Source organism: Mus caroli, unplaced genomic scaffold, assembly GCF_978045245.1.
Source record: "Mus caroli unplaced genomic scaffold, Mus_caroli_1 scaffold_13, whole genome shotgun sequence".
In the NCBI taxonomy this organism is placed as follows: domain Eukaryota; kingdom Metazoa; phylum Chordata; class Mammalia; order Rodentia; family Muridae; genus Mus; species Mus caroli.
This window is the reverse complement of record NW_028227268.1, coordinates 60,911,661-60,938,489: the sequence shown is the minus strand read 5'-3', so window position 1 is coordinate 60,938,489 and position 26,829 is coordinate 60,911,661. Positions and strand designations below refer to the sequence as shown.

Here is a 26,829-nt window from a genome sequence, read left to right as displayed (position 1 = left end):
TCTGGTTCACTCTCCAGCCAGCTTTTCCCAGAACATCTCCAAGCTATAACCTGTGCCATACATTTTTTTTTTCTGGCAGGAAATGAAACTAAAGCAATCATTCAATTTTTAGTTACAAAGAACTCTGTGCCATCAAGGAGTTACTTCTTGTGTCTCTTTCAAGTAGTGAGGCATTAAAGCCAAGTCTTTCTGCTTAAGCCTCTTAATGACTGATTCTTCAGGAACTAAGCTTCAGAAACCCCTACATAGAGACCCCAGCACACTTACCTAGTGTCTGAGGTAACATGGAGTCTGTCCTTTTCAGGAGGAAACAGAAGAATGGAGGCGATTCCAGGCAGACTTACAGACTGCAGTGGTTGTGGCCAACGACATCAAGTGTGAGGCTCAGCAGGAGCTGCGCACTGTGAAGAGGAGGTTGCTGGAGGAGGAAGAGAAAAATGCCAGGTTGCAGAAGGAGCTGGGGGACATACAGGGGCACAGCAGGTGGGTCACAGGAAGAGCCACACTTCTGTGAATCAAATGGGCACATAGTCAGTGCTTTGCTTCTTGTGAAGGAAAAAAAATCTAGCCAACTGTTCTCATACGTTTAAAGAAGGGGCACTTGATAGACTTTAGTATTTATCAGCATAGGGAGAACACACTCATAAATAATAACTTGCCAAAGTCTCATACATCAGAAAAAGCTAAAATGACTTTATGGAGGAAAACTGCCATCAGATAGAGGAGCCATTCCTACCAGCCTAGGAATGTGCTTCGTGATTTCTGATCTCATGGGCTAGTTCAGAAAGGTAGAGGCATTCCAGGGGTCTCAGAGGCACAAGGATAGACGCAAGTGTGAGACCAGCAAGGTCTAAATAGGGAGTCCAAGCTACCTTGCATCCCTGCCGTAAACAAAAACAAAGAAACAACAAAAGTCGTGTGTCTGCTGGATCCAGTGGTGCCTGATACCTGTTATCCCAGCTCTTAGAAGACGGGCAGGAAAGCTAGGAGTTCAAGTTATCCTCAGATCCATAGTGAGTTCACCAAGCTTTATTCCCAGCCCCCATCCCAGGTGCCTCACAATACATTTGCCCAATCATGTTTAAGAACGTGTTCCTAAAGCAAACTTGAAGTTGATTGGTATAGAAAATTCAAGCTGGAGAGATGGCTTAGCGGTTAAGAGTGCTGGCTGCCCTCTTCAGAGGACCCAGGTTTGATTGCTAGCCAACTACATGGTGGATCACAGCCATCTGTAACTCCAGTCCTAGGGGAGATCTGATACCCTCTTCTGGCCTCAGAGGGTGCCAGGCGTGCATGCAGACTAAATACTCATACCCATAAGAGCAATGAAATTTAAAACTGAAGTAGGATTTACAGATTTACACATTATCTACAGCATTTTTGGCATTCGGTAATGTGGTATCTTCCCCTAATGGGAGCTTTGAGGATTTTCAGTGTTCAGAAATTATTTTGAATTTCTAAATGTTTTCAAATATAAAATACTGTCTTTTAAAGTCAAATTTAGTGGGTTCTCAATATAAGTCTATGGAAGTTGCCTTAATCTTTGTATTCCAGGATTAGAAGAGCTGCTTGTTGATTTGTTTCTGAGCCTTAGGGTCTGATCAGTGATTATGAGTTTTACAACATTGGGAAAGTTAGATTCTTCGCACAATTCTGTTTCTTAGAAGTCTTTTATATTGTCTTTCAAATCTGTTACAGTTATGGCTTGTTCCTTTGGCTAGAGAAGGATTCATGTAGTCTTGGAAAGTCATGACCGTTATTTCATAGTTCAACTTTATTTTCTGGACACAAAAGAACAGGATGATTCTGGGGTTTTGTTGTTGTTGTTGTTTTGTGTTAGTCAGAAGGGGAATAGGAAATGAAGGTTTCTGATGTCCCCTACTGAGATGATCACAGGGTCCTCTATTTGCCTTTGTGCCTGCTATCATTGTCTGTCTGCCGTGCTTCCACATTCTATGCCTTTGGAAGAGGAACCAAGCCATAACTTGCATTGCTTGCTACTTGCATTATTTTAAAAATTATTGTTTTATAAAAGACAGGCTCTACATTTCTGTGGTGAGTGTGCATAGATTATTGTACAAGATGTTGCGTTTCCTGCGTAGGTTCACTGATCCCTGCTGAAACTCCGAGGGAATGGGACACCTTCACCTGTGTCCTGAAAGTGTCGGGCTCTGTGTGCTACATTCTGTCTCCTTCATTTTTCTTTTAAAAACGTGCCAATTTTTATTTTCCTGAACATTTTAAACCAACTACTCAAATCTAGCAACTCAAATCATAAAACCTTTCAAAACTTTAGAACTGACAGCAATCATAGTGGACGTGTTACTGAAAACCATTCTGCTTCAGTGTTTGCCTGACACTTGGCAAGACATGGGACAACTGCTGCTGATAGGCTCTTATTGGATTTTATACTTCTCACAAGTGGCTCCTTGAAGAACTGACTTTTTGAAAATTACTGGCTGGTAACTCAGCTTCTTCCTGAACCTACCATATGAGCAAAAATGGAGACCAACCCAAAGCCTTAAAGCTCCTGAAACAACTTAGTGATTCCATGGTGGAACAAGTTCTTGCCTGACATTTCAATTTGACTTTGACAGTCATCTCATAAGGACCCAAGGGTTATTCATGAAGGAAATAAAGCCAGAGAACTTGCAGAGGGTTCTCTGATGAGGTCTTACAAACACAGCTGAGACAAGACAAGAACATCCAAATAGCAGCATGACTGTAACATGGGGCTTGCAGTCCATACTCTCATTCTGTGTAAGTGGGCATTTAAAGGAATCACATAGAGTCAGCCGATAGGTAAGCAAACAAGGAGTCTAGGCAGAAGTACAGAACAAAGTGGGATACAATTTAACCCATTAGTCATCTTTAGTCCCAGTACATTTTCAAACGTGTGGGTATTATTATTATTATGCTTTGAATGGTTTGAGAGTGTAGTAATTCTCCTACCTCATCTTCCCAAGTTTTTAGAACTATAGGCACATGCCATCACTCCCTATTATGTTTTTATTTTAGAGTCAGAATAGATGATCTTATTCAGGGAATTGCCAGGTATGCTAGGGGATAGCTATAATCCTATCGCTTGGGAGGTAGAGATAGAGGATGGGTAGTTCAAGACCATCCCTGACTTCATAGTGAGTTTGAGGCCAGCATGAAGTACACAAGACCCTATATTAAAAACAAAAACAAACAACAAACAAAAACCTGGGTGGTGGTGTCTCATGCCTTTAATCCCAGCACTAAGGAGACAGAGGCACATGGATCTCTGTGAGTTCAAAGTCAGCTTGGTCTACAGAGCATGTTCTACGACAGCCAGGGCTACACAGAGAACAACTCTGTCTTGGGAAGGGGGGGGGGGCATAAAAAAATGGGGCCTAGAAAAATGGCTTGGTGGGTAAGTATGCTTGCTTTTAAGGGTGAGGACCTGAATTTGAATTCCCAGAAACTATGTAAAGAAGCTGGTCATGGGCACAAATGCCTGTAACCCTAGTGTTGGGAAGCTGTAGTCAGGTAGATGCCAGGAGTTCAGGGGCTAGCCTCTGAAACAGCACTCTTCAGGTTCATTTAAAAATCCTGTCCTATAGAATAAGGCAGAGAGCAATAGTGAAAAACACTTGACATCTTTGATCTCTGAACATACAAGCACAGGTGAGCAAACCCGCACACGGGTATATGCATACACCACATACAACTACTCCTCAAATGTGTGTGTGAATACACACACACATATACATACATGTGTATATGTAAACACATTACATATAGCACATATACATACATATGTATGCATAAATGCCCCCATATATCTTAATACTGATATATTGATGTTAGTTTATTCTTTTTATGTTGTCAAAGGGTTTAATTCATAAGATAAAGCAGTTGTGACTATTCATGCATGATTCTAACAGCAACAGTCAATCATAAATATAAAAGTTGCATGAACTATAAAGAGGAATATGCAAAAGTCATGGAGAATAAACTCTCCATCTTTCTAAATTCTCAGTCTTGCAGCCAGCTGGCACTGCCCTCTTCCCCATGTAGCTCTACTCTCTGTTTAGATTAGGAACTATGACTAGGTGCTTTCAGGTTCTCCCATTCTGAGGCTGGTTGGTCAGCTGACCTTTCTCTTTTAGTCAGAAACCCAAGATCTAGCCCCGCCATCTCTCCCATGCAGTCCTCGGAACCTTAAGGATAACCATCTCCAAAAGTTAGCTCTGACTTCTAGGCCTGATCTTTTTCTCCCAGAATTTAAACATGCTGATATATTTTTATTAATAAGCATGAAAATGTTCTGTTTTACTGGACATAAAAATTAATGAATAAAAGTGTAAGATATAACTTTCTCAGTTATGGCTCCTTCCCTGGATAGTTAAGAGTTAGACATTAAAATAAAAACTCATTTAAATTAAAACATCACGTCTCTGGGATAGGATGTACCTCAGTGGATCACTGCTTGCTTAGCGTGTACCAAGTCCAGGTTTCATCCCAAATCAATCAATCAATTAATCAATCAGTCAGTCAATCAATCAATCAATTTGTTTCATAGTTTTCAACAGATACAGGGGAACATAGGAACATAGGCATCTCAGCATCTGGATTCTGTGGGGCCACATACAGCACTTCTAACAAAAGGTATTGATGATGAGCAATACACATACAGGAGTCATGAATAATAGCAGGAATTATTTTTAGGGTGACATGCTTCATTCTTACAGTATTTATCATGATAGTATCAATAGGAACCTGTGGAAGACATCTTTACAAGAAAGAACCTATTAGAAACACTAAATATCTGCTGCCGATTAACAGCACTAACTTCCAAAATGAAATCCTTCTGCTTCCATGTGCGGATCCTTACATCTTCCCCTGGATCACACATTGTCCTCAGTGTGTATGCTGTCCCCACTAAGTGAAGCATGGTGACCTGTCCCATACAGACCTGCTGGAGCTGGCTTTTAACTAAGTGTGAACATCTGCTCTGTGTGCTAATGTCCGTTGTGTATGCCTGTGCTGCCCTGTCCTTAAAGCTCTAACATTTCAGAGCAACACAGCATGTGTTCTTTCTATAGCTGCTGCTAGAGAAGATGTGCCTATGATGGAGGAATGTTCTTGGATAACAAAGATGTCACTTGAAACTCAGCTGTGACACTGAATCCCTGGTCTTGGTGGAAAGACCAGTTCCCATAGAAATTCCTAGGCAGTTTCTTATTTACTTTAGCATTACTGGGCCCACAGGCATTTCATTTGGCCCTTAAAGTAGAAATTGGACATCTCCTATGGTCTTCTCTCAAGCATAATTCAGTCACTTGCATATGTTTTCATAGTTAAATACAGTTATGACATTAGATATATAAGCCTATGATGTTTAAATCTGTATGTGTGATTCTGAGGATCAAACCTAGGACCTTGTACATGCTACACAAGTGCTCTGTCACTGAGCTAACACCCTAGCCGAGTCTGTAATCTAAAGGGCTACAAATGCCTTTCTCCTGTTTGGGAAAATATAGGTATGCTCTTCGTTGAGTCTTTAGACTTCTTAGGCGAGAATAGTAAAAAGAGATCATTTTGTTTTGTTCTTGGCATTGATGACGGAGGGAAGCACAGAACTCTGCAAATGCCAGGGGCTGATGTGCATCCCTGCTTCTCCAGGACAGTTCGTGGAGAAGTTCCGGGGAAGGAGCTGGGTAATGGCATTTTGGAGTTTTGCCATTTGCTCAGTCCAAAAAGCATTGGCTTCCAAAAATTGTTTTGCAGCAATCAAAATGAAAACATGGCTGTGTTGTGGGTATCAGCTCCTCCCTGTGAGGCAGATAAGCTGGTAGCACTTGTGTTTGTAAGAAAGATCCCGTTGGCTTCTATAAGTCCTTTACCAGCCTTCCCTCCCATTTCTATCTTCACAGCTCCATGGTCTCTGTCAGCTAGCAGAGCATTTGGTGGAAGAAAGAGAGCCCAGCCCTTGCCATGATTGGAAACTACTGCCATTTCTATATGAAAGGGGGACTCTGTAGAGGAGATTACCACTGTGTAAAGAGCTCACTTGTCTCCTATGCCATTCCCTATCCCACACAGTCATCACAACCAAAGCTTCTCTAGTTTCCTCCTTCACCTTGGAATCAACTCACTGCACGATCACACAGTCAAAAGTATTTCCCTCTTTTTTCTCAGAAAATTCAGTGCTCTCTCTCTTCTCTCTCTCTCTCTCTCTCTCTCTCTCTCTCTCTCTCTCTCTTTCTCTCTCCTCTCTTTTCTCTCGTCTCTCTCTCCCTCCCTCCCTCCCTTTTTCCTTCTCTCTCTTTCTCTCTCTCTCTCTCTCTCTCTCTCTATGGAGAATAAAATGAAATTCTGAAAAACAAAATACAAGTCTTGTGAAAAAAGTTTTCATATGTAACTAGAACCCATAAAGAGAATAGTGGCATAGCAAGCCCCGGGCATTGGTGAAGCAGCCCATGTGGGCTCTGCTTTCCGGTGTTTACTTTTATGCTGCCCACTTGAACACAGGATTCAACAATCTTGGAATTCAAGCTACTTGCAGCAAAATAAGAAGCCATCTGTGTGGTGCCTTAGACCAGAGAAGTTAAAGATCTGCTCCTAACATTGAGGGTTCCTTGAGTCTTTTTAAAGCTGCAGCCTCATTTCATTACCTCATTTGAACCTGCCCCTAAGCTTTGGTTGGTTTCTAGAGTCTCTGATGGCTAACTATCAGCACGTTTGGTTGATGATAAAGGATGTAGTTAGGTGACAATGTCAGTAGAAACCCAACAAACTAATGAAGAACAACTTACAACAAAAGCCTCACAAATGAAACTCACCCTGGAAACTTAAAGACTTTCAATGCAGAAGCACACAGCTCACAGTGGTCTGAAATGCAGGAAGTGATTTGACTTTTGGAAATGTGTATATATATATGTGAAGACCTGTATCTGACTCAGCAAACCCATCAGACAAAAACCTACGGCACGTCTCCTGTGAGAGACGGCGCCAGAGAAGATCTACCTACTGTACTTCCCATGTGAGGACAACTCCAGTGAAAACCTACTGCTTGTCTCATATGAGGGCAGCTCAGTGAAAATCTACCAGGCTCCTCTTTGAGGGGCATTTCCAGTGTGTCCATGTAGGGTTCTAGCTACATCGTTCTAGAAGATATGAGTTAATCTCTAATAAAAGGAAAATTAAGACTGGGGATTATTCTTAAACTCAGGAAGACATTTTGAGGTATTGACTTTGAGAGCACAGATTTAGCTTGAAATGAGAAAGAAAAGACATTGATATCCTCTGTAAAAATCATGTAGAAACTAGTTGGGCTTGTCCAAATAGGACTATAATTTGTGTTCTGAAAGACCTTTTCTTCAAATTGAGAATTCTAAGATGACTTAAAATTTGTGTGCCAAATTTTTTGATATATAAACAAAGAGAAAGACGCAACTTCAATTTCAAGTGCACAGCGATATTTGCAGTTATATATCAATCTGTCTTTCCTCTGGGTACTATTGAATGTTTTCAACATGTGTTTATGATATGCTAAATAAATGTTATTTAGAAGAGTCTGTGGTTTGAATTTTAATCACTGGTTGCCTTTCTGGAGGGCTCGTATGAATTTTGTTTGAAACTTTTGCTTCATTATAATTTCAGAACTTTTGTTTTGCAAGGCTGAGCATGGAACCTCGAGATTACCTGTATAGTATGCACTCCACTATGTCAAACCCTTAATACCTTCATTTAATAGAATCTGATTGTATTTTCCTTTGTTTCTGGGGGGTTTATTTGTGTTTAAGATTTTTTTTCTACTCCAAATACTCTATTAAGTTTTCTTTACTTCACACACATGTAGATGTGCACACCCAGTCATTTGATCCCCCTGTGTTTACTGAATCTGATGTAACATACAGCCCTTTTTCTTCCATATGCATAGCCAGTCAAGCCAGAATAATTTATTACCAGAATAATTCTTTCCTACTGAATGGAAATGTCACTTTCCGTTGTTTATTTCATCTGTGCTTCCTGTGCTCAGGGAGGCCTTTCCAAATATGCCCTTCCTGTCATATTCTTTTGAGTTAGTTCTGCTTCAGAATATTTTAATGGGATTATTGTGTGTGTGTGTGTGCATAGTTAAGTGTGTGTGTGTGTGTGTGCGTATAGTTAAGTTCAGCCTTTTATTTAAAATTAACATCTTGCTAGCCATGGTGCTATATGTTTGTAAATTCTACCCTTGGGGGCCAGAGGATCTAGAATTCACACTTATCCTTACTTACCCAGTAAGTCTGAGGCCAGCCAGGACTACCATTTCCCTCCTCCTATCCTCTAAAAGAAGTCAGTAAGTAAAATTGTCTTATTTCATCTTTTTTTCTGTTGTATGAAATTTTAAGGTAGATATCAAGTGCCTCTTTCCTTCCATAAACTTATGAAGGACTATTCTCTCCTAAATGTGATTCTTATTTTACAAAGTATTTTTATAGATGAGGACCTTTAAGGTTTTTGTTTTTGTTTTTTTTTTCATTTTTATGTTTTTATGTGAAGGGCTGTTCTGTTCATCCCAAACTCTTGTTTAAATAGCTACGAGTATATCAGGGCCTGACCTTTGCCCCGAGTATCTGTAGATTCTGCCTGGATGTACCACTTTGCCTACTGATTCTTTAAATCATTGACTATAACATAAACTAGAAGGAAAGCTCTCAAAGTAAATTGAAGTTCAAATAGTATGCAATGGGAGAAGGTACCCAGTAAGAGAAATCCCTACTGAGTGTTGGTGGTGCACACCTTTAATTCCTAGTACTCAGGAAACAGAGGCAGGTGGATCGCTATGATTTGGAGGCCAGTCTGGTTTACATAGTGCGTTTCAGGGCAGCTAGGGCTACACAGTGAGACTCTGCCTTGGGGAAAAAAATTCCTTGGCTTGTAGTTTCTTCTCTGGAGAAACCTGGATTTAGAAGCCACATTTCTGGGTCTGCTTTTGCTTAGTCATTGTCCCTGTTAGATACAGCCCATGGCATGTCCTGACCTATGCCTAGGATCCTCCTTCTATGGACAGTTCAGAAAGTGCTCATATCCCTGATGCCTTTGGCTTTATGTTCCTCGCCAGCCCTGGCCCTGGAGGGTAGAGGATACCTGGAGGGTAGGATACTGTCTTACCTCTTTGTAAGGGAACTGGGGGAAAGCCCTTGTTATTCCTCCCACTTATATAGATACACATTCTCTATAGCAGAGAGCCTTAAAAGTTTGTCTGCTTTTTGAGACTTGATCTCACTATGTAGCCCTGACTGGTCTAGAACTCACTATGTAGACCAAGCTCTCCTCAAATTCATAGAGATTTGTCTGCCTGACTCTGACTCTGACTCCTGAATGCTAGGATTACAGTTTAAGCTAAGGAAATGATACCCTTCTTTAGCTTCCATTGCTGATGGAAAATGCCTAACTGACTTGGTTCTTCTTGATGGGATTTAGAAAGTAAGATGTGTTTAAGTTTTTAACCTGATTTTTTTCTCGTTCTGTATGCTAGTACCAAAATTAGAAAGCGAATTTCAGCAGATAATATTCGATGCTTGAAATAAAATACTTCATTTTTTCCCATTTTTATTGGATATTTTATTTATTTACATCTCAAGTGTTATCCCCTTTCCTGGTTTTCCCTCTGCAAATCCCATATCTCATCCCCTTCCTCCTGCTTCTATGAGGGTGCTTGCCCCCCACCCAACCATGTACTCCTGCCTCACAGCCCTAGCACTCCCCTACACTGGTGCATCAAGCCTTCACAGGACCAAGGGCCTCCCCTTCCATTAATGCTAGAGAAGGCCATCCTCTGCTACATATGGAACCATGGGTCCGTCCATGTGTACTCTTGGGTTGGTAGTTTAGTTCCTGGGAGCTCTAGGGAAAGGGGCCAGTCTGGTTGGTTGATATTGTTCTTCCTATGAGGTTTCAAACCCTTTCAGCTCCTTCAATCCTTCCTCGAACTCCTCCATTGGGGTCCCCATGCTCAGTTCAATGGTTGGCTGGAAGCATCCGCATCTGTATTGGTTAGACTCTGGCAGAGCCTCTCAGGAGACTGATATATCAGGCTCCTATCAGCAAGTACTTCTTGGCATCAGAAATAGTGTCTGGGTTTGGTGGCTGCATATGGGATGGATTCCCAGGTGGGGCAGTCTCTGGATGGCCTTTCCTTTAGTCTCTGTTCCACTCTTTGTCCCTGTATTTCCTTTAGACGGGAGCAATTCTGGGTTAAAATTTTGGAGATGGGTGGGTGGCCCAATTTTTTTCTTATAACAAGAGTAAAAAAACTCCTTTTAGATTTGTTTAAAACATTAATAGTTTTATTATTTTGCCATCCCAGGTAAGAGCAAAGAATGTGCAAAAGAACTGAGTCAGTACATAAAGGAGAACAAAACTTCAGTGAGCTAAGCTGAAGTCTGGAAGCTCTGTGGGTAGAGGGGAGTCACAGAAGCCTACAGTGACACTGTGGGAACGGCTGGATCTGGGCTTTATTCCACTGTTCCAGCTTAGCAGGTGTAAGCATATGGTTGATGGGACCACCCCTCTTTACAAATGATCTACCAACTGAAAGCATATCAGCGATGTGATGGGACCATTGCCAAGTCGAGTTAACATGGAAACACTTTAGCAGTCATAATACACAAGAGCTTACCTGTACTTGGATCAAAATAGGCAGTGCCACCAAGCGGTGCAGAAAATCAGCACCATTTGAAAGCTCTGTTCCACACAACCAATGTAAGCAGCTAGTTAGAGAAGCTAGGGGGAGATTTGAAGAGAATTTGACAAAGCATACTGCCCAAAAAGTTCAGTTTACACCCCAGATTCACCATTTATGTGCCAGGTAGCCTTTGTCAGAGTTTCCCTCAAAATTAAATAATGTAAGAGATTTCTGTAGAAAATTAAGCCAGGCAGTGTGGTCTCTGTGAGTTTGAGACCAGCCTGGTCTACAGAGTGAGATCCAGGACAGACAAGGCTACATGTTCATACATAGGTTAAATTAAGCCATAAGACACAGAAGGTAGTAGACCTGCAGCTAACTAATGGGCCTGATGCAACTACAGTGGTTGCTGGGCTATGTCCTGAAAAACAAACAAACAAAAAAAACAAAACACACACACAAGAAAATTAAGCTTTCAGATACTCCTTCCTCAGCTGCCCAGGGCTGGGACGTAGGTAACACCTTGTGTGACACATTGCACTGGAATATGCAGTAGACATATATCATTTGCATTCATTTACTGAAGTTACTTTATAGCTTTATATGTGGTAGCAGGCATGTTTTGTTTCTGTTTTAGATGTGATTCCTAACCAGAGAGTAGTCATTTCCTGCAGGATATAGCTAAAGAAAAAGGCAAACTCCAGGGTGGTATAGGGAAAGCTAGTGTGTTGGACTCACTAAACACTGTAGTGTTTGTTTTCGTGTTTTGAAACCAGCAGAAACTGTGCTTTTGGATGGCTTAGAATTTCAAGGCATATTTGACTCCACATTGTGATAGAGGCCATAATTGGCTTTGAACAAATGCTTTGTCCAGTGTGTAATTTTGTATTTTCCTTTTATTTACAGAATTTGCTAAGATATTCCTGGTTATATGATTAAATATTTCATAATACCTATTATAATATATAGAATTCTTACTCCTCTTGCAAACACAGGGAGTGTAATCATTCATATATTGCTTGGACTGTAACAGCTCTTAGTCTAGTACAAGGAATTTCAGGCTTGTTCGCAATTAAAGTTTCTCTATTTGACTATTTTAGATTACAGCTTTCCCTCAGACTTTTTTTTTTTTTAGATATTTACATAGGTAAAATTAGATACCTAGAGGATTGTGACCCAGGCTGCCTCCTCAAATCCACTGATGTTTCATTTACACTTTACATAGCCTGAACACAACTTTGTATTATACATTTAATGTATCTACAACCTCATATGGGGTCAAGTATGGAATTTCTACTAGTGGTACCATTTGATATTCAAAATATTATAGAATTTTTAAGGTGTGTGTGTGTGTATGAATGAGAGAGGGGTTTTTTTGTCACATGTGTGTATACACTGCATACATTTCTGGTACCCATGGAAGTCATAAGAGGGCATTTGAACTCCTAGAACTGGAGACATAGACAGTTGTGAGCTTAGGCTACATGGGTGCTGGGAATCAAATCTGGGTCTTCTAGAAGGGCAGTCAGAGGTGAGCCATCTCTCCAGGCCCTAATTTCAGATGTTTGATAATTTTGAATTTAAGATTTTTGGAAGATAATGTCAGACTTATTCTTACTGTTAAAGCCAAGTGAGCGTCATCTTTGGATATGTTGAAACATGATTTCATATCACAGTGTTCTTAGGAGGCCTAAGTGAATCATCCCACTTATCATTTAGTGCTTCGAATCAGTAGGAAACCTAGACCCTTACAAAGAACAGATTGCAGAATGTAGGATTCTCCATTTTATTCTTATTAAATGAACAAGGAATGGCATTTAGGGCCTTGGGTGCTCTTTGTCATAACCCATGTAAATGTGCTACAAGGTGGCCCACATTTCATGAGCTTGGGAGTTGCTAATGTGGAAATAGAAATTTTTTTTAAATATATAGACCTGGTCTCTCTCTCTCTCTCTCTCTCTCTCTCTCTCTCTATATATATATATATATATATATATATATATATATGAGTACACCACCATTGCTTTCTTCAGACACACCAGAAGAGGGCATCAGACCCCCATTACAGATGGTTGTGAGCCACCGTGTGATTGCTGGGAATTGAACTTTGGAAGAGCAGTCGGAGCTCTTAACTGCTGAGCCATCTCTCCAGCCCTTTAGACCTGATCTCTTAACCTGGCTTCATTTTCTTACTCCATACCCAGCAGCTAATTTTTCTGTTTCATTTAATTCCTGTATTTATCTTCTTATTTGAGATGGAATCTTCCCGTTTGCCCAGTCTGGCCTCAGTCTTGGGCTCAAGTAATCTTCCGTTGGCTTCCTAAGTATCTGGAGCCACAGGTCACACGATTGCACTGGCCTAATCATCTGATTATATGCCATGTACTGCAAGGCAGGAGGCACTACAGCTCCCTCTTTGCAGCAAATCATTAGAAATTACTTTAAAAAGACAAAAGCAAGAAACAAAAAAGGTCCCATTTTTGAAATGCTTGCTAGTTTCTCCCAAGGAAGTTTTCAGTTACTGATTTTTTTCCACTCAAAAAGAAGGGCTGTCCATTGGTCGTGCAAACTTTATATGCCTCAGTACAGGGGAACGCCAAGGCCAAGAAGTGGGAGTGGGTGGGGGAGCATGTGGGGGACTTTTGGGATAGCATTGGAAATGTAAATGAAATAAATACCTAATTAAAAAAAAAGAAGGGCTGTACAGTCAAGAGTGATATAAGTGCTTTAATTTTGTCTCATTTATATTTAGCCTTTTTGTGCTGATTATAGAGCAATTAGAAGAATTAAGGACAAGTATTTTGAAGTGTAGGAGCTTATGTGTAGCTAGATTAGTTTAAAAAAATCGGGAAATATTTTAAACCTTCACTGACCTTATTAAATATGTTTCCAGAAATATTCTGTTTGAGCCTTTCTCATAAATTAGTCATCTTGCACAACAGCTGTGGCAATATGATATAATAAAAAGTGCAGTGATTTACCAACAGGGAGGTTGGGAGTTCTCATCTTGGCTCATTCACAAGAAGATTAAATGACATCCTAAAATCCTCTAGATAAGGAAGCCTTGGAGAGCTGAATCATATGACCTGTCCCCTGTGAGTCTGCTGGTGTTTAGAAACCACACAGCGTAGAGAACATTTGTATGAGAATGGAAGCTTAGCACAGAATTTCCATTTTTTTACTCTCAGAGGGCAAACAGCATTTCAAGAAGGGCTAGTGTACGTAAGCAGTTGCACTTCAGGTGGCTTAGGCAGAAAAGCGTTAAATAACTTACAAACTTGCTAAGAAAACTGAATCAACTAGATTGTAGACCGAGCTTACAGGAACAGGTTTCTGAGGTTACAACACAACCGGACTGCCTTCACCATGATGGGAACCCTAAACCAGGAGGTTGCCTGCCCATGTAGAAAGCTGCAACCACAATTCCTAGCCCCAGGAGCACCTTGCCTCTGTCACAGTCATGTCAGCACCGTAAATGCCTCCTGTTCTGGCTCTGGCCCAAGGCTCTGTCGGGAAGCTTAAGTCATATGAAACCTTGGCCAAGCAAGAGTCTTAAGATTCACCTCTCCAGCCTCTGAGCGCCCCCTGAGGACTGGAGCACGTGCCAATAGGCCAGTCCACTGTGTACACCGACAAGAAATTACACTCACATTTCTTCACATTCGCAGAGATAGAGATATCATTCTGTTCACAAATGTATTATTTCTGACTACCTTCTGAGAAAGTATAAAAAAATTGAGATCAGCATTTACTTTATTAAAATTCAGAAATCGATTTAAAATTGGGGTTTCCCTTCCAGCTTATTCTGCCCACATTGGTTTTGCTTCCATCTATGTCTTTTCCCACTGAGGACACCCTCCACCTTTTCAATTTAATGTGCTCTTTGCCATACAGACCTGTGAATGAAGAGCCAGAGTCCTCAGAGGTCGATGCTGCTGGCCGGTGGCGTGGAGTCTATGTCAACAGAACATCTCCAGCTCCTTCAGACTCTGCAACCACAGTAAAGTCACTGATCAAATCATTTGACTTAGGACACTCAGGTATTTTACAGAACTATGCATTCACATCCTAGCCCACATACCAACCCGCTCTGCCACACAGACCCCAACAAGTTGACTGAAGCACGAGCTCACTCTAGCTCATGCATCTCTGCAGGAAGCCTCGCAGAGCCTGTGAGACCATAGGTAATACTGAGGCAGCCTCATCCTACTTCCACTTGCTGTCTCGTCCCCACTTCATCCCTTTCAGGGCTGTCTTCCTGCGTTCAGAGAACCAGCAAGGATGGCCAGCAGCTTCATCTTCCAGGAAATGAGCATTCCCTGTGTGTATTTGGCCTCCTTGTCAGGAGTCTCAACATCCTCCCTTGCAATGTGCTATTAGACTCTTTTCTATTTGGTCGTAGATGTGAGCTTTCCTATCTGTTGCTTCTGATCTTGGGTTTCTTGCCAGCTTGCTCTGGAATGGTCTGACTGACTCACAATTTCCCCGTGGCTGTGTATCTTACATGAAGCAGTTACACACTCATCCTGTAAGCACATACATGATAGTGTGTTGTGGCTGTGTATCTTACATGAAGCACTTACACACTCATCCTGTAAGCACATACATGACCTTTAAGCACATACATGACCTTTAAGCACATACATGATAGTGTGTTGAAGCTTTGATAACTTCCTTTTTTGACTACCACAAATGTGCATTGTATTGGAAGACTGAAGCAGTGGCTAATTCTAAGATGAATTGATTGTCTCTGCTAAAATAGTTTCCAGATTATTTAGATTAAGATTAGACTCCACACCTTGAGAGGCAGGAAAACCCAGTGAGTCAGTCTGGAGAAAGAGCATGATACATCAATAATGGTTTGTAGATTAATGTTCCTGTTGTTTCCCCAAGAGAAACCTCATCATGTATTTCCTTCCTCTTGCTTCAATATTGGTATCTGAAACCATCTGTCACTCATCTGACCCTTCTCCTTTCCTTTTCCCAAACCAGCTATGGTCAGAGGAGAAAAGCATAATGAACCATTCTACCTAGCATGTGAGAGTCTTCTTTTAATTGAGACAAGTTCTTTCTATGTAGCCCTGGTTGTCCTGGAGCTTCCTAAGTAGGTCAGGCTGACCTCTGTCCCTCTCCTGAGTGCTGTGGCTAACCTGTGCCACCACACCCAACTCATCATGAGATTTTTAAGTCACCAACAATGGGAAACAGATCAAAACCCATTATAAGCAGTTTTGAACTGGATATACGTATTTATGTTCCAATCTCTTCTTGACAGGTGGAACTGGCCAGAGTATTTCTGTCCACAAGACTCCCAGAAGCCCCCTGAGTGGAATCCCAGTGAGGACTGCTCCTGCCGCTGCTGTCTCTCCGATGCAGGTATAGAAGACTGCAGCAGCAGCTCTTGTGTAACCTTTGGGTGTTCCTTACTCATAGGAGTGCATGCCTGTGAAGCAGCAGGACTGGGAAATCGGAATATATGTCACTCAGTCCTCATTTCACTCTGGTACTGGAATGGAAGGCCTGTAACAACAGAGACATTTGGCTTTTTGCTCACTACTAGATTTATTGCTTAGAGCAATGGGTGACAGTAATCACACCGCAGTAGAGCTCTATGAATTTCTGTCTATCAAGTGAAGGAATGTATGGAAGGAACTTCAAATGCTAATCTTTGGTCATTCTCTTTTAAAGGCCACATCTGCAACATATGCAGTTACTTAGTCACTCTTGATGGCTGTTTCGGGCATTGTGGATTTAACTTAATACAAAACAATACAGTGAAGGTCCCTATGCAAACTTCTGACCTCTTGAGGAACTATTTTTGTATGAAAGCACATCAGGATTTATTTCAAAATGTTGGAAATTGCTTTAGTTAGCAGAAAGGAATTTAGTTCAGGGGCGTTGGTACGTCAAGGGCTAGAAGAGGTGACTAAAGCCTTGGTGAGCTCATGGGAAAGGCTTTCTACCATCTCAAGTTGGCCCTTAAACGCACTCTGCTGTCTTGATTCAGAACATCTTTCACTAAGTGCTTGTGTCCATCAACACCTAAGATCAGCTTCAGGACTGCACAACAACATGTGCAGCCACAGCAGCAAACCACATGCCCCATCTACCCATAGAGCTGTGTGGCAGAACCAGAGCCTCTGCTACAGAAAAGCAGGTGCCTCCACAGCCAGCGGAAGCAGCAGAAGGGCCGCTGCACCTTCCTGGCAACTTCTAGAGTTTTGAGAATGTGTCTGTGTCACAGAAGCCAAATGACAGGATGACCCAAGCTTTAAGGAGTTTAGAAAAAAATACCCTTTAGCTTTCCAGTCTTTAGAGTAGTGAGCAAAGGCCCGCAGTGGAGTTGAGGGAGCTGGGTTCTTAGAACTCTAGACGCTGGTTCCTAGAAAAGGGAAGTGTGCTACAAAAGAAGGGAGATGGGTTGGCTCTGTCCTCACGTATTGAAGCACTCGATAGATGCATTACCCTTCCATGTAGTCTTTCACTTAGAAAAGTGCGGTTTCCCAAGAGTTTTCACTTCTGTGCAAGTGTCAAAGGTTTTAGCAGGAGAGGTGGGACTCAGTTTGACTTTTGTGGTTTCGCTTCTTCATATGTGACTGTGTGATGTTGCTTTCATCTTCCATTTATGTACTTATCTTTGCGCTGACCACTTTTCTATATGTTGCAATTGTTTACTGTTCATAAAACACTTTGAGCCGGGCAGTGGTGGCGCACGCCTTTAATCCCAGCTCTTGGTAGGCAGAGGCAGGTGGATTTTTGAGTTCGAAGCCAGCCTGGTCTACAGAGTGAGTTCCAGGACAGCCAGGGCTACACAGAGAAACCCTGTCTCGAAAAATCAAAACACAAAAAACATTTTGATATATTCTTCTTAATCTTTGTTTTTACACAGAGTGCTTCTACTAGGGACTGGAGAGAAGGCTCAGTGGGTGGGTGGACTTACTGCTCTTACAGAGGATTCATATGGAGCCTCCCAACTGTCTGTAACTCCAGCTCCAGAAGTCTAATATATCTGGCCTCTTCAGCAGGCTCCTGTACTCATGTATATTTCCACACACATACATGGAACTTTACATTTTTAAGAAAAATATTGTTTAAAAATGTAAGATGTCTGACTTTTTTAAGCTATGGTTTTATCTTATAACATCATAATTACCTTTTAATGAAGAGATAATTTTTGGGTTTTTTTTCCCCCTGGAATGTTTTCACTGAAGAGAATATTTTTCTGTGTTTTCTTTCATGACTTTAAATCTTTTCAGGAAGGTACCTCATATGGGAACCTTACCTTACAGCTGCCTCCCTCCCCTCCCCTCCCTTCCCCTCCTTCTCCTCTCCTCTCCTCTCCTCTCCTCTCCTCTCCTCTCCTCTCCTCTCCTCTCCTCTCCTCTCCTCTCCTCTCCTCTCCTCTCCTCTCCTCTCCTCTCCTCTCCTCTCCTCTCCTCTTCTCTCCTCTTCTCTCCTCTCCTCGAAACAGGGTTTCTCAGTGTAGCCCTGGCTGTCCTAGAACTTGATTTATAGACCAGGCTGGCCTTGAACTCAGAAATGTGCCTGCCTCTGCCTCCTGAGTGCTGTGCCACCACCACCTGGCATAGATTTTTGTTTTCAAATACAGAGTCCTTTAGTCAGTTCATAGATTTCCAGGCACATGGAATAGATGGCACTGAAAGACTAAAAGCCACAACAATTAAAAAAAAAAAAAAAAGCCAAAAACAAAAAAAAACAGAAAAACAGAAACAGGCTTAGCAGATCCATATATTGATTCTATTAGACATAGATTCTAAAAGAACAGTGATAAATTTGATTGAGAAAATGAATACCAGCACAAACAACAATAAAAAAGAACCCATTAAAAATTATATGAGCTACCCTCTTCTTAAATGACTCTAGCTCATGTCAAGTTGACATAAAAGTAGCCAGCACAATTATGTAAGCTGTTTTCCTAATTGTGTCATACAGGTGCCAGTATTCATTCTGTCTCTCTCTCTCTCTCTCTCTCTCTCTCTCTCTCTCTCTCTCTCTCTCTCTCTCTCTCATATGTTTTTAAAAAGCTTTTATGTGAATGGATGTTTTACCTGCATGTATATGTTTGTACCATGGGCATGCAAACTGCCTTTGGAGGCCAGAAGAGATTATCAGATCCTCTGTACCTAGAGTTACAGGTGGTAGCGAGCTGCCATATGGGTGCTATGAATTGAATCTGGTTTCTTTGGAAGAGTACCCACTGCTCTTAACCATTGAATCGTACTTCCAGCTCCTCTCTGGGAAATTCTTTAATCTGATTTAGTGCTAGTAATCATACTTAGTGGTGAAATTTTAGATGTTTCCTTATAAGGCTAAATTGTTAGGAATCTTTTGCTTCACATGCTGACTTCAAAAACATTTTAAAACATTTTTTGAAAATTATATTCTACAATTTTACCTAAATTCTTAAGTAAAGAATTCTTAAATAAAGAATTATTTAAATTCTTAAATTCTTAAATAAAGAATTCTTAAGAGAATTCTTTATTTTATAACATGTGTATAAACAGTGTTCATAACACCAGTATGAAGGTCAGTACTGCTGTTCATAGAGGGTGGGTCCAGTGAACTATGGAAACAATAGTGGCTAACCCATGAGATGATCATCGTGTGCAGTGATCTGCTTGTATTGTTCTGAATGTACCTTTAGTCATCTAAAAACCCTCCCAGCAATCACCATGGCACGATTGATGACACATCATTTTCTGGCTAAGGCATTGAAGTGCAGGGGATCAGTCAGGCTGCAGAAGACCCTCTGGGTCGTGCGGCCACTCATTCTGCAGTGCAGCTCCAGGCCACCAACATAGAATTAATTATCTCCAAGATGTATTCAACAAACAAAGCCAAATGGCACCAAGTAAGTCTAGTAGGTGCTAACATTTGTGCTTTTATAGACAAGGTGGGTAGTTTATATGAAATAGATCACCTTTACATATACTCATTAATCATTAAAAACCAAAAGGTAGGTGTGTGTGTGTGTGTGTGTGTGTGTAGTACGTGCATATGTGGCGTATCATGTCTGTGTATATGTGCATATTTGTGCATATATATGTGAAGCCAGAGGTCAACATCAAGTGTCTTCATCTTGGCTTTCCATCTTATTTTTTGAGATCGGGTCTTCCAATGACCCTGGAACTGACCAGCTGGCTAGATTGGCTGGCCAGCAATCCCCCCTCCCTTTTCTGCACCCCTCCCTCCCCACCACTTCATGAGTCTCCTGCCCTGGAGATCCAGAGGATTCCCAGTGCTGAGATCAGGCATGCTGTTCCACTTTACTTAAAAAATTATTTTTACGTATATCTCTGCGAATGTATAGAATATTCCAGAAAGGATATGTTCATAAAGCAGTTGCCTGTGGGAGAGTGAACTACATGGCAGAAGTGAACTGGGGATTATCTTTCATGTGTTCTGTCTAAGCCTGTTGGGCTTGTTACTGTTAAACTATTAAGTTATTTTCAAAGCCTCCTGGGTGTTCTGAGGTGCTTAGGATTGTGTGCAGGCACAGCAGCGTGTACTTGTGTTGTGTTCTTATGTCGAAAGCTCTTCATGCTGATGTGACCTTTGGTTTTGACAGAGACATTCAACATACAGCAGCATGAAGCCAGCCAGCAAAGGGACGCCTCAGCGCTTGGACCTGCCGGACCTTCCCCTCTCTGGTAAACGACTGAAAACACAACACTTTTGGCCTGTTTTAGTGGTGTTCACTTTTTGTTGCATGAACTTGAACTTGGAAAACTAATTGGTGGTGTTTATTTCTGCCGATTTCATCGCCTCGGGGTGCACATTGTGCCCTTTAGAGCCAAATGTGCAGTTCGTGCTAGAAGGAGGATCTCCTGCTTGCTGCCCTCCTCAGTGTGGGTGGATTCAAGAGACATGCCAACTGGCCTGGATTTGTATTGTTTTTAATAAGCTGAATCTCAAGACATATCCTCTCTTCTTAAAAAAAAAAGTAACTATGTTTATGCAGAAGCCCTTGTCTGGCTTTGTGTTTGTCCACTGATATCTCGGGTCTTTAAATGCACCATCTTTAGGTCTTGCTGCCTCTGAGAATCATCCTTTCCTCTTGTTGCACTGTATCCTTTTCAAACTCAAATCCTGACAGTGAGGCAGAGGTCTCATCAGTCACATTTTCATTCCTGCCAAGTCTCCTGTGCTGATGGTGCAGAGGTATCGCCAACGAAAAGACAGTAAGCAAAGCCCTGCTTGGCCTTGAGTCTCTTGGCACTACCACTCCCCTCTATCTAGCTTTGGCTTTGTTGTGTTTTGCTTTCATCATGTCTTAAGATAGACACATTTCTGACACTGGGAAGGTAGCAAGCACAGTGGTCAAGAGCACTTCCTGTTCTTGCAGAGGACCAGTTTGCTTTCCAGCACCCACATTAAGTGGCTCACCTTTAACTCCGGAGGATCTGACAGCCTCTTTTGGCCTCTAGGGGCACCTGCATTCATGTGTATAAACTTACAGTCACACATATACACTTAACTTAAAATTGATCCTAAAAAAAAGAAAAGAAAAGAAAGAGCCTACTTCAAAGTGTCATTTGAAGGATTGAACTGATTCACTTAAAACACTGAGGATACTGCCTGGTATGTCGTGGGCATCATAGAAATACTTGCTGTTAGTCACGTTCCATGCTATTGTCTGCTGAACCTATTGATATGCTCAGAAAAAGAGAACAACAGCGTTTTTGGTCTAGTAAATGTTAGTTTTCTGCAAGGGACTGGAACCAAACTAATACCACAGTGAAGTCAGACGCAGAAAGTCATGCCTGCTCTGTGTTGTAACTTAGGTATGCAATAGCATTACATCTAAAACTACACATAGCTTGCTTAATCATTATGTCTTATCACTGATGGTCATCTCCGCCTTCAGCAATTTAGCATCTTTTATCAGACAGCGGGTCTTGCCTTTATGTTGATGGCTACTGATTTAGATCAGGTAGTGCTTGCTAAGCTGGGATAATGGTGGCAGTTCTTACCAGTGACATTTACTGTGTCACCTGACCTTGGCTTTCGCAAGGGTTTTTTCTTTCCCACATAGCATTTCTTTCAAAATTAGAGTCACTTCTTTCAAAACATGGCTTTCCCCTGAGTTTATTCCGTACTCTAAATCCTTTGTTACCATTTTCAGTGCTCATAGCACCTTCAGCAGGCAGAGATTCTTTCTCAAGAAATGGCTTTCTTTGCTCCTCTAAAAGGAACAACTCATTACCCACTAACGTTTTCTCCTGTGATGGCAGCAGTTCAGTCTCCTCCTTGGGCCCCTGTGCCAATCTAGTGTCTTTGCCATTTTCCCATCTGCAGTGATCCCCACCACTGATGTCTGGGACTCCTCAAAGTCACCACTGAGGGCTGGGGTCACTGCTTCCAAACTCGAATTAAGATTGACGTTTTTACCTCCTCCCGTGGATTACCGAGTTCCCAGTGGCATCTCAAGTGCTGCGTCTCTCCCGAGAGCAGTCCACTTTGTTGTTCAGATTCATGGGAGCAATCATTATTTGTGGCAGCTATAGCTTTTGAAATTTCTGTATAGTAAACATTGAAAGTCAGAAATACTCCTTGATCCACAGGTTGTAAAGTGGCCTCTGTGTCAGGAGGCCAAAAAAGAATGTTAATAATATTATCTTTGCACATCTCCATCGTAGTTTTGGATGACCAGCAGGAATACCATCAAGGACAATGAGGGTGGAGTTATTAATTTTGTTGATTATTATTGTACATGCGTGTATTGTATGTGTAAATATGCATATACCACCGCACATATGTAGAGGTCAGAAGACAACTTTGTAGAGTTGTTTCTCTCCTGCTATTTTCACATGGTTTGTAGTGTGCAGCAAGCACCTTCACCCACGGTATATTGTAGGCCTTGAGCATAGTGTTGTTGTTGTTATCATTAATGTGTGTGTATTCCTTAGTGTACATGTGTGCACCACATGTATGCAGTGCTCAGGGAAGCCAAAAGAAAGTGTCAGACCCCAGAGAACTGGTATAGACAGCTGTGAGCTGCCATGTAAGTGCTGGTAACTGAAATCAGGTCTTCTGCAAGAACAGCCAGTGTTGTTAACCTAAGCTCTCTCTCTAGCCCCACAGAGAGACTGTGAAAGGATTTGTGTGTGTGAGAGCAGTAGGCCTTTACAGCGAGCTTTAAAGATGTCATACATGCTGTTGTAAAAAGATGCACTGTTGGGATGGAGAGGTGACTCAGCGGTTAAGAGTACTGACTGCTCTTCCAGAGGTCCTGAGTTCAATTCCCAGCAACCACATGGTGGCTCACAACCATCTGGAGTGGAATCCAATGCCCTCTTCTAACGTGCCTGAAGAGAGTGACAGTGTATTCATATACACAATTAAAAAAAAAGATGCACTGTCATGTTGCCTTTGCTGTTCCATTTACAAAGTATAGGCAGAACTGGTTTAATACATTCTTAAGTACCCAGGGCTTGGGGAGTTAGTATGGCTGCAACCTAAAAGCATTCAAGTCTGAGCAACTCTTTCCCAGAAATGAAGGGTGGAGGCCAAAACAGAAGATTGGAAACCTGTCTGCATCATTATGTAATATAGCACATGCTCATTATGCAGTGTGAAACAGGGAGTAACTTACTTGCTCAAACAGTGCTAGGTGAATCTTTAATCTTCTAATGTTGGTAAAAGCTATACAACATAAAATTTACTATGTTACTGTACTCTGTGGGTGATCATGTTTTTATGTCTTTCTGAGGGTGTTCTACCAACTTCCAAATTTCCTAATTATCTAAAGAACCATTCTCTTGATTGACAAGATAAATAATAAAGTTGAGGCCACAATTACTGCTGTGGAGCTCATTTGACTGGCCTCCTCCTTCCTTACCCTCTAGGCACCTGTCTCCCAGAGATGATTCTGTTTACTGTAATAAAGGACTGCATAGTGAAAACTGTTTGCTTCCAGCCATTTCCAGCAACTGCTTGTCAACACTGAGGTCATCCTAACTGCAGATTAATGTCCTGTTTTTGTTGTTCTCTTCAGTGATGTAGAACTGTTTTTCTCTGCTATTCAGACCTAATTGGCCTCACCCCCAACATCATGCCCATAATTGATGGCTATTAGCTAAAGAGGTACTGTTTTCTTCTGTGACTGAGGGTGACAGAAGGTGGCTCCAGCTGTCCTGTGATGTACAGCTAATCACCTGAGCCTCATAGCTCCAGCTTCCACCCTATATACACCACCCTTAAGTATTTTTTTGCTTGTTTTTGCTTTTATAATCTTTGAGAAATCTGGAGAATTCAGCTCATTCTAGTACCTGTTTTCACTAATGCTAATATGAAAGGAGCAGAAATAACCTTTTAAAATATTTTTGCTCAGTTTTTAGTGAACTATAAGTCTGTAATTGAAACAACTTTTTCTCATGTGGACAATTGTTCTTGCTTTCCAGCTTTTCGTCTGCTGCTACCTGACAGTCACATGAGACATTTTCCTACCAGCTTTTTCTCTGTGATATCATAAAGCAAACACACTAGCTAGAGCCTGGGCTAGAGGAGTAGGTGTCCTAAAGGGCTAATTGCACAAGGCTCTTAGAAGGCCCTTACTTTACTTAATACTTTGATAACTGTGTGAAAATTAATAATCATTTTTGAACAAAGGGCTACTTTGGCACTAGGCTTTCCTTTCTTTTTCTTTTTCTCTTACATGTATGGGTGTTTTGCCTGCATGTTGTCTGTGTGCCTGATGTGCCTGGTACCTGAGGAGGCCAAAAGAGGATGTTGGATCCCCCTAGGACTGGAGTTATAGATGGTTGTGAGCCATTAGCTCGGTGCTAGGAATTAAACCCAGCCAGTGCTTATAACCACGGACTCATTTCTGCAGTTCAACTAGATCCTTTTTTAAAAGATTTTTTTAAATTTTATTTGTTTATTTATTTGTGTGAGTGTAGATGTGTGCATCTGTGAACATAGGAAGAGGTCAAAAGTCTCCATCATTCACCACCTAATCCTCCTGAGATGCATCCCCTAGGTCTGAGGTTCAGCTGTGAGCTAGCAAGCACCAGAAATTCTCTGTTTTCATTCCTATTGGGGTTGGGGTTTCAGATGTGCACAGGACACCTCGCTTGCTGAGGTCTGAACTCAGGTCCTTATGATTGTTTAGTAAGCACTCTGAACAGCTGAGCTATCCACACTGGCCCAAGGCTTTACAGAGAATGTGTGTAGTCCTGCCTGGAGATAGAAGATACCATGTCCCTATTTCATTTTTATTACTCCAGAAAGAAAAAAATATGTACATGTGTGAGTATATGCACATATTTATGTAGATATGTCTTTGTACTTGAGCATAAAGTCTGATAACCAGATTACTCTCCTTTAGAAGTAGGTGACAATGTAATTTATTCATACAGATCTTCTGAAGGGAAGGGCCGAGGACCGGAAGTCAGACCCTTACCTCCGAAAGAGTCCCTCACTGGAGTCCCTGAGCAGACCCCCCTCCCTGGGCTTTGGGAACACCAGACTGCTGAGTGCGTCCACCGGGGGTCTGAAGCCAAGCAAGCTCAGGTACTGAATTTTAAAGTATAAGAAATGCGATGAACATGGTCTGCCTCCTTCTGTCTCATCCACAGTCAGCTTACTTCTGAATGACAGCAATTAAGATGTAAAACACACCTTCAACAAGTCTATTAAGATGATACTACATAGCGATTTGGGCCAAAATCAAATGAAAGACTGTACCTTTTTTAAGCAGGAGCTCTGAGATGTATTGATGAATAAAGTCTCTTGTCCCGCAAGCCTCGATGACCTGAATTCAATCACCCAAATCCACATACAAGAGAGAACCAACTCTACAAAGTTGTCTTCTAACCTCCACACGCATGCATTGGCACACAGTGCTACACATACACACACACACACACACACACACACACACCAATAAAGATAAAGTTTTTAAAGCGTTAAAGTTTAAGGAGAGTGGGCCTTGGAGAGTTGGCTTACTGGCTAAGAGCACTTGCTGCTGGACCCAGATTCAGTTCCTAGCACCCCTATCAGATGACTCCCAAGTGCCTAAAACTTTATTTCCAGGGGATTCTCCACCCTCTTCTGACCTCCAAGAGCACATGTACTTCTGTGGTACACATATATACATACATTCAGGCACACACATATATCTATAAAGTAAATAAATAAATCTTTAAAGTTTGAGCAAAAGTACTTGAGAGTTTGTTGGTGGATCAGGGATCCTAGAGAATAGAGGGGTCTCTGCCAGTAGCTGTGAATGATGGGTGGAACTCAACTGGGGCCCTTTAGAAGGCCCTGCCAAACATACAGCAGGCTCCCAGCCACTCCAGGTAGATAGCTGGAGAGTTACAGCCGGAAAGGCAGGCTGGAGCCCTGTTGCAAACAGTCTGCATTGCCAAAAAAGAGCTTCATACTTATTTTGGTAAAGCAGTGGGGAACCACTAAGACTGTGGTATTGTGTTTTTGTTTTTGAGTAGTGATTAAGAGCAGACCTGCTATTTAAGCAAGATTATTGAGAACACAGTGGCATAGAAAGAGGATTAGAGAGACGTTTTAGGATCAGTGTTTAAAGGGATGTTAGCAAAGACGTGTAGCATGCAGCAGAGGAGAGAATGAACAGTGGGGCTGATGAGGCGGTTGCCAAAAGCCCATCTTTACATCCATGGTTCTATTACCTACTCCCTGCTGGTGCCCTTGGCCAACATCCCACAAATGCATTTCTTGATTCCCTTCTTTCCGGAGTCCTCCCTTCTTTTCCATGTTGTTAGTCTTCTGAATGAAGCACCTGGTGTCCTACTGCAGCCCTCTCAGAAGTCCCTGGAGTAGTCATCACTTTGCATTCTGCTCTTCAGGGTCTGAAGCTTAGCTCCATCCCCCTCATCTGCAGTGATGGCTTAGCCCTTCACTCCAAGATAAATGGAAGACTAATGAATCTACCATCAAAAATAGTATATATGAGATGGCTCAATAGGTCAGAGCCTCTCCCATGAAAGCAGAGGAGGGCCTAAGTTCAAATCCCACTTGGATGTCTTCCACTCATTTGGATGTGTAATTTCATTCTATGTTTGGGTATCTTTCCCAGTGCCTTGCCTTGTGTTCTACATAATAGTTCACCCTAGATGAGTCTACAAAACTGTCTCCTTCAGGAATAAGAGCTTTATAGTACTGTAATCATCCATGTGGGTCTTGTG

General features: G+C 41.7%; 1 protein-coding gene across 8 annotated transcripts in view; it reads left to right on the top strand.

Moving 5' to 3' along the window:
• Positions 1-26,829, top strand: part of Specc1 (sperm antigen with calponin homology and coiled-coil domains 1) — a 263,508-nt gene that overhangs the window by 175,454 nt on the left and 61,225 nt on the right. For 7 of the 8 annotated variants that reach the window (XM_029483987.2, XM_085829940.1, XM_029483988.2 and 4 more), the window contains 5 exons: positions 305-483; positions 14,540-14,685; positions 15,921-16,021; positions 20,235-20,316; positions 25,027-25,180. In XM_029483987.2, the coding sequence (XP_029339847.1) occupies positions 305-483; positions 14,540-14,685; positions 15,921-16,021; positions 20,235-20,316; positions 25,027-25,180 (662 nt within the window). Of the gene's footprint in view, positions 1-304; positions 484-5,903; positions 9,518-14,539; positions 14,686-15,920; positions 16,022-20,234; positions 20,317-25,026; positions 25,181-26,829 lie in introns of those variants that run through there. The other variant, XM_029483992.2, reaches the window with a different exon arrangement.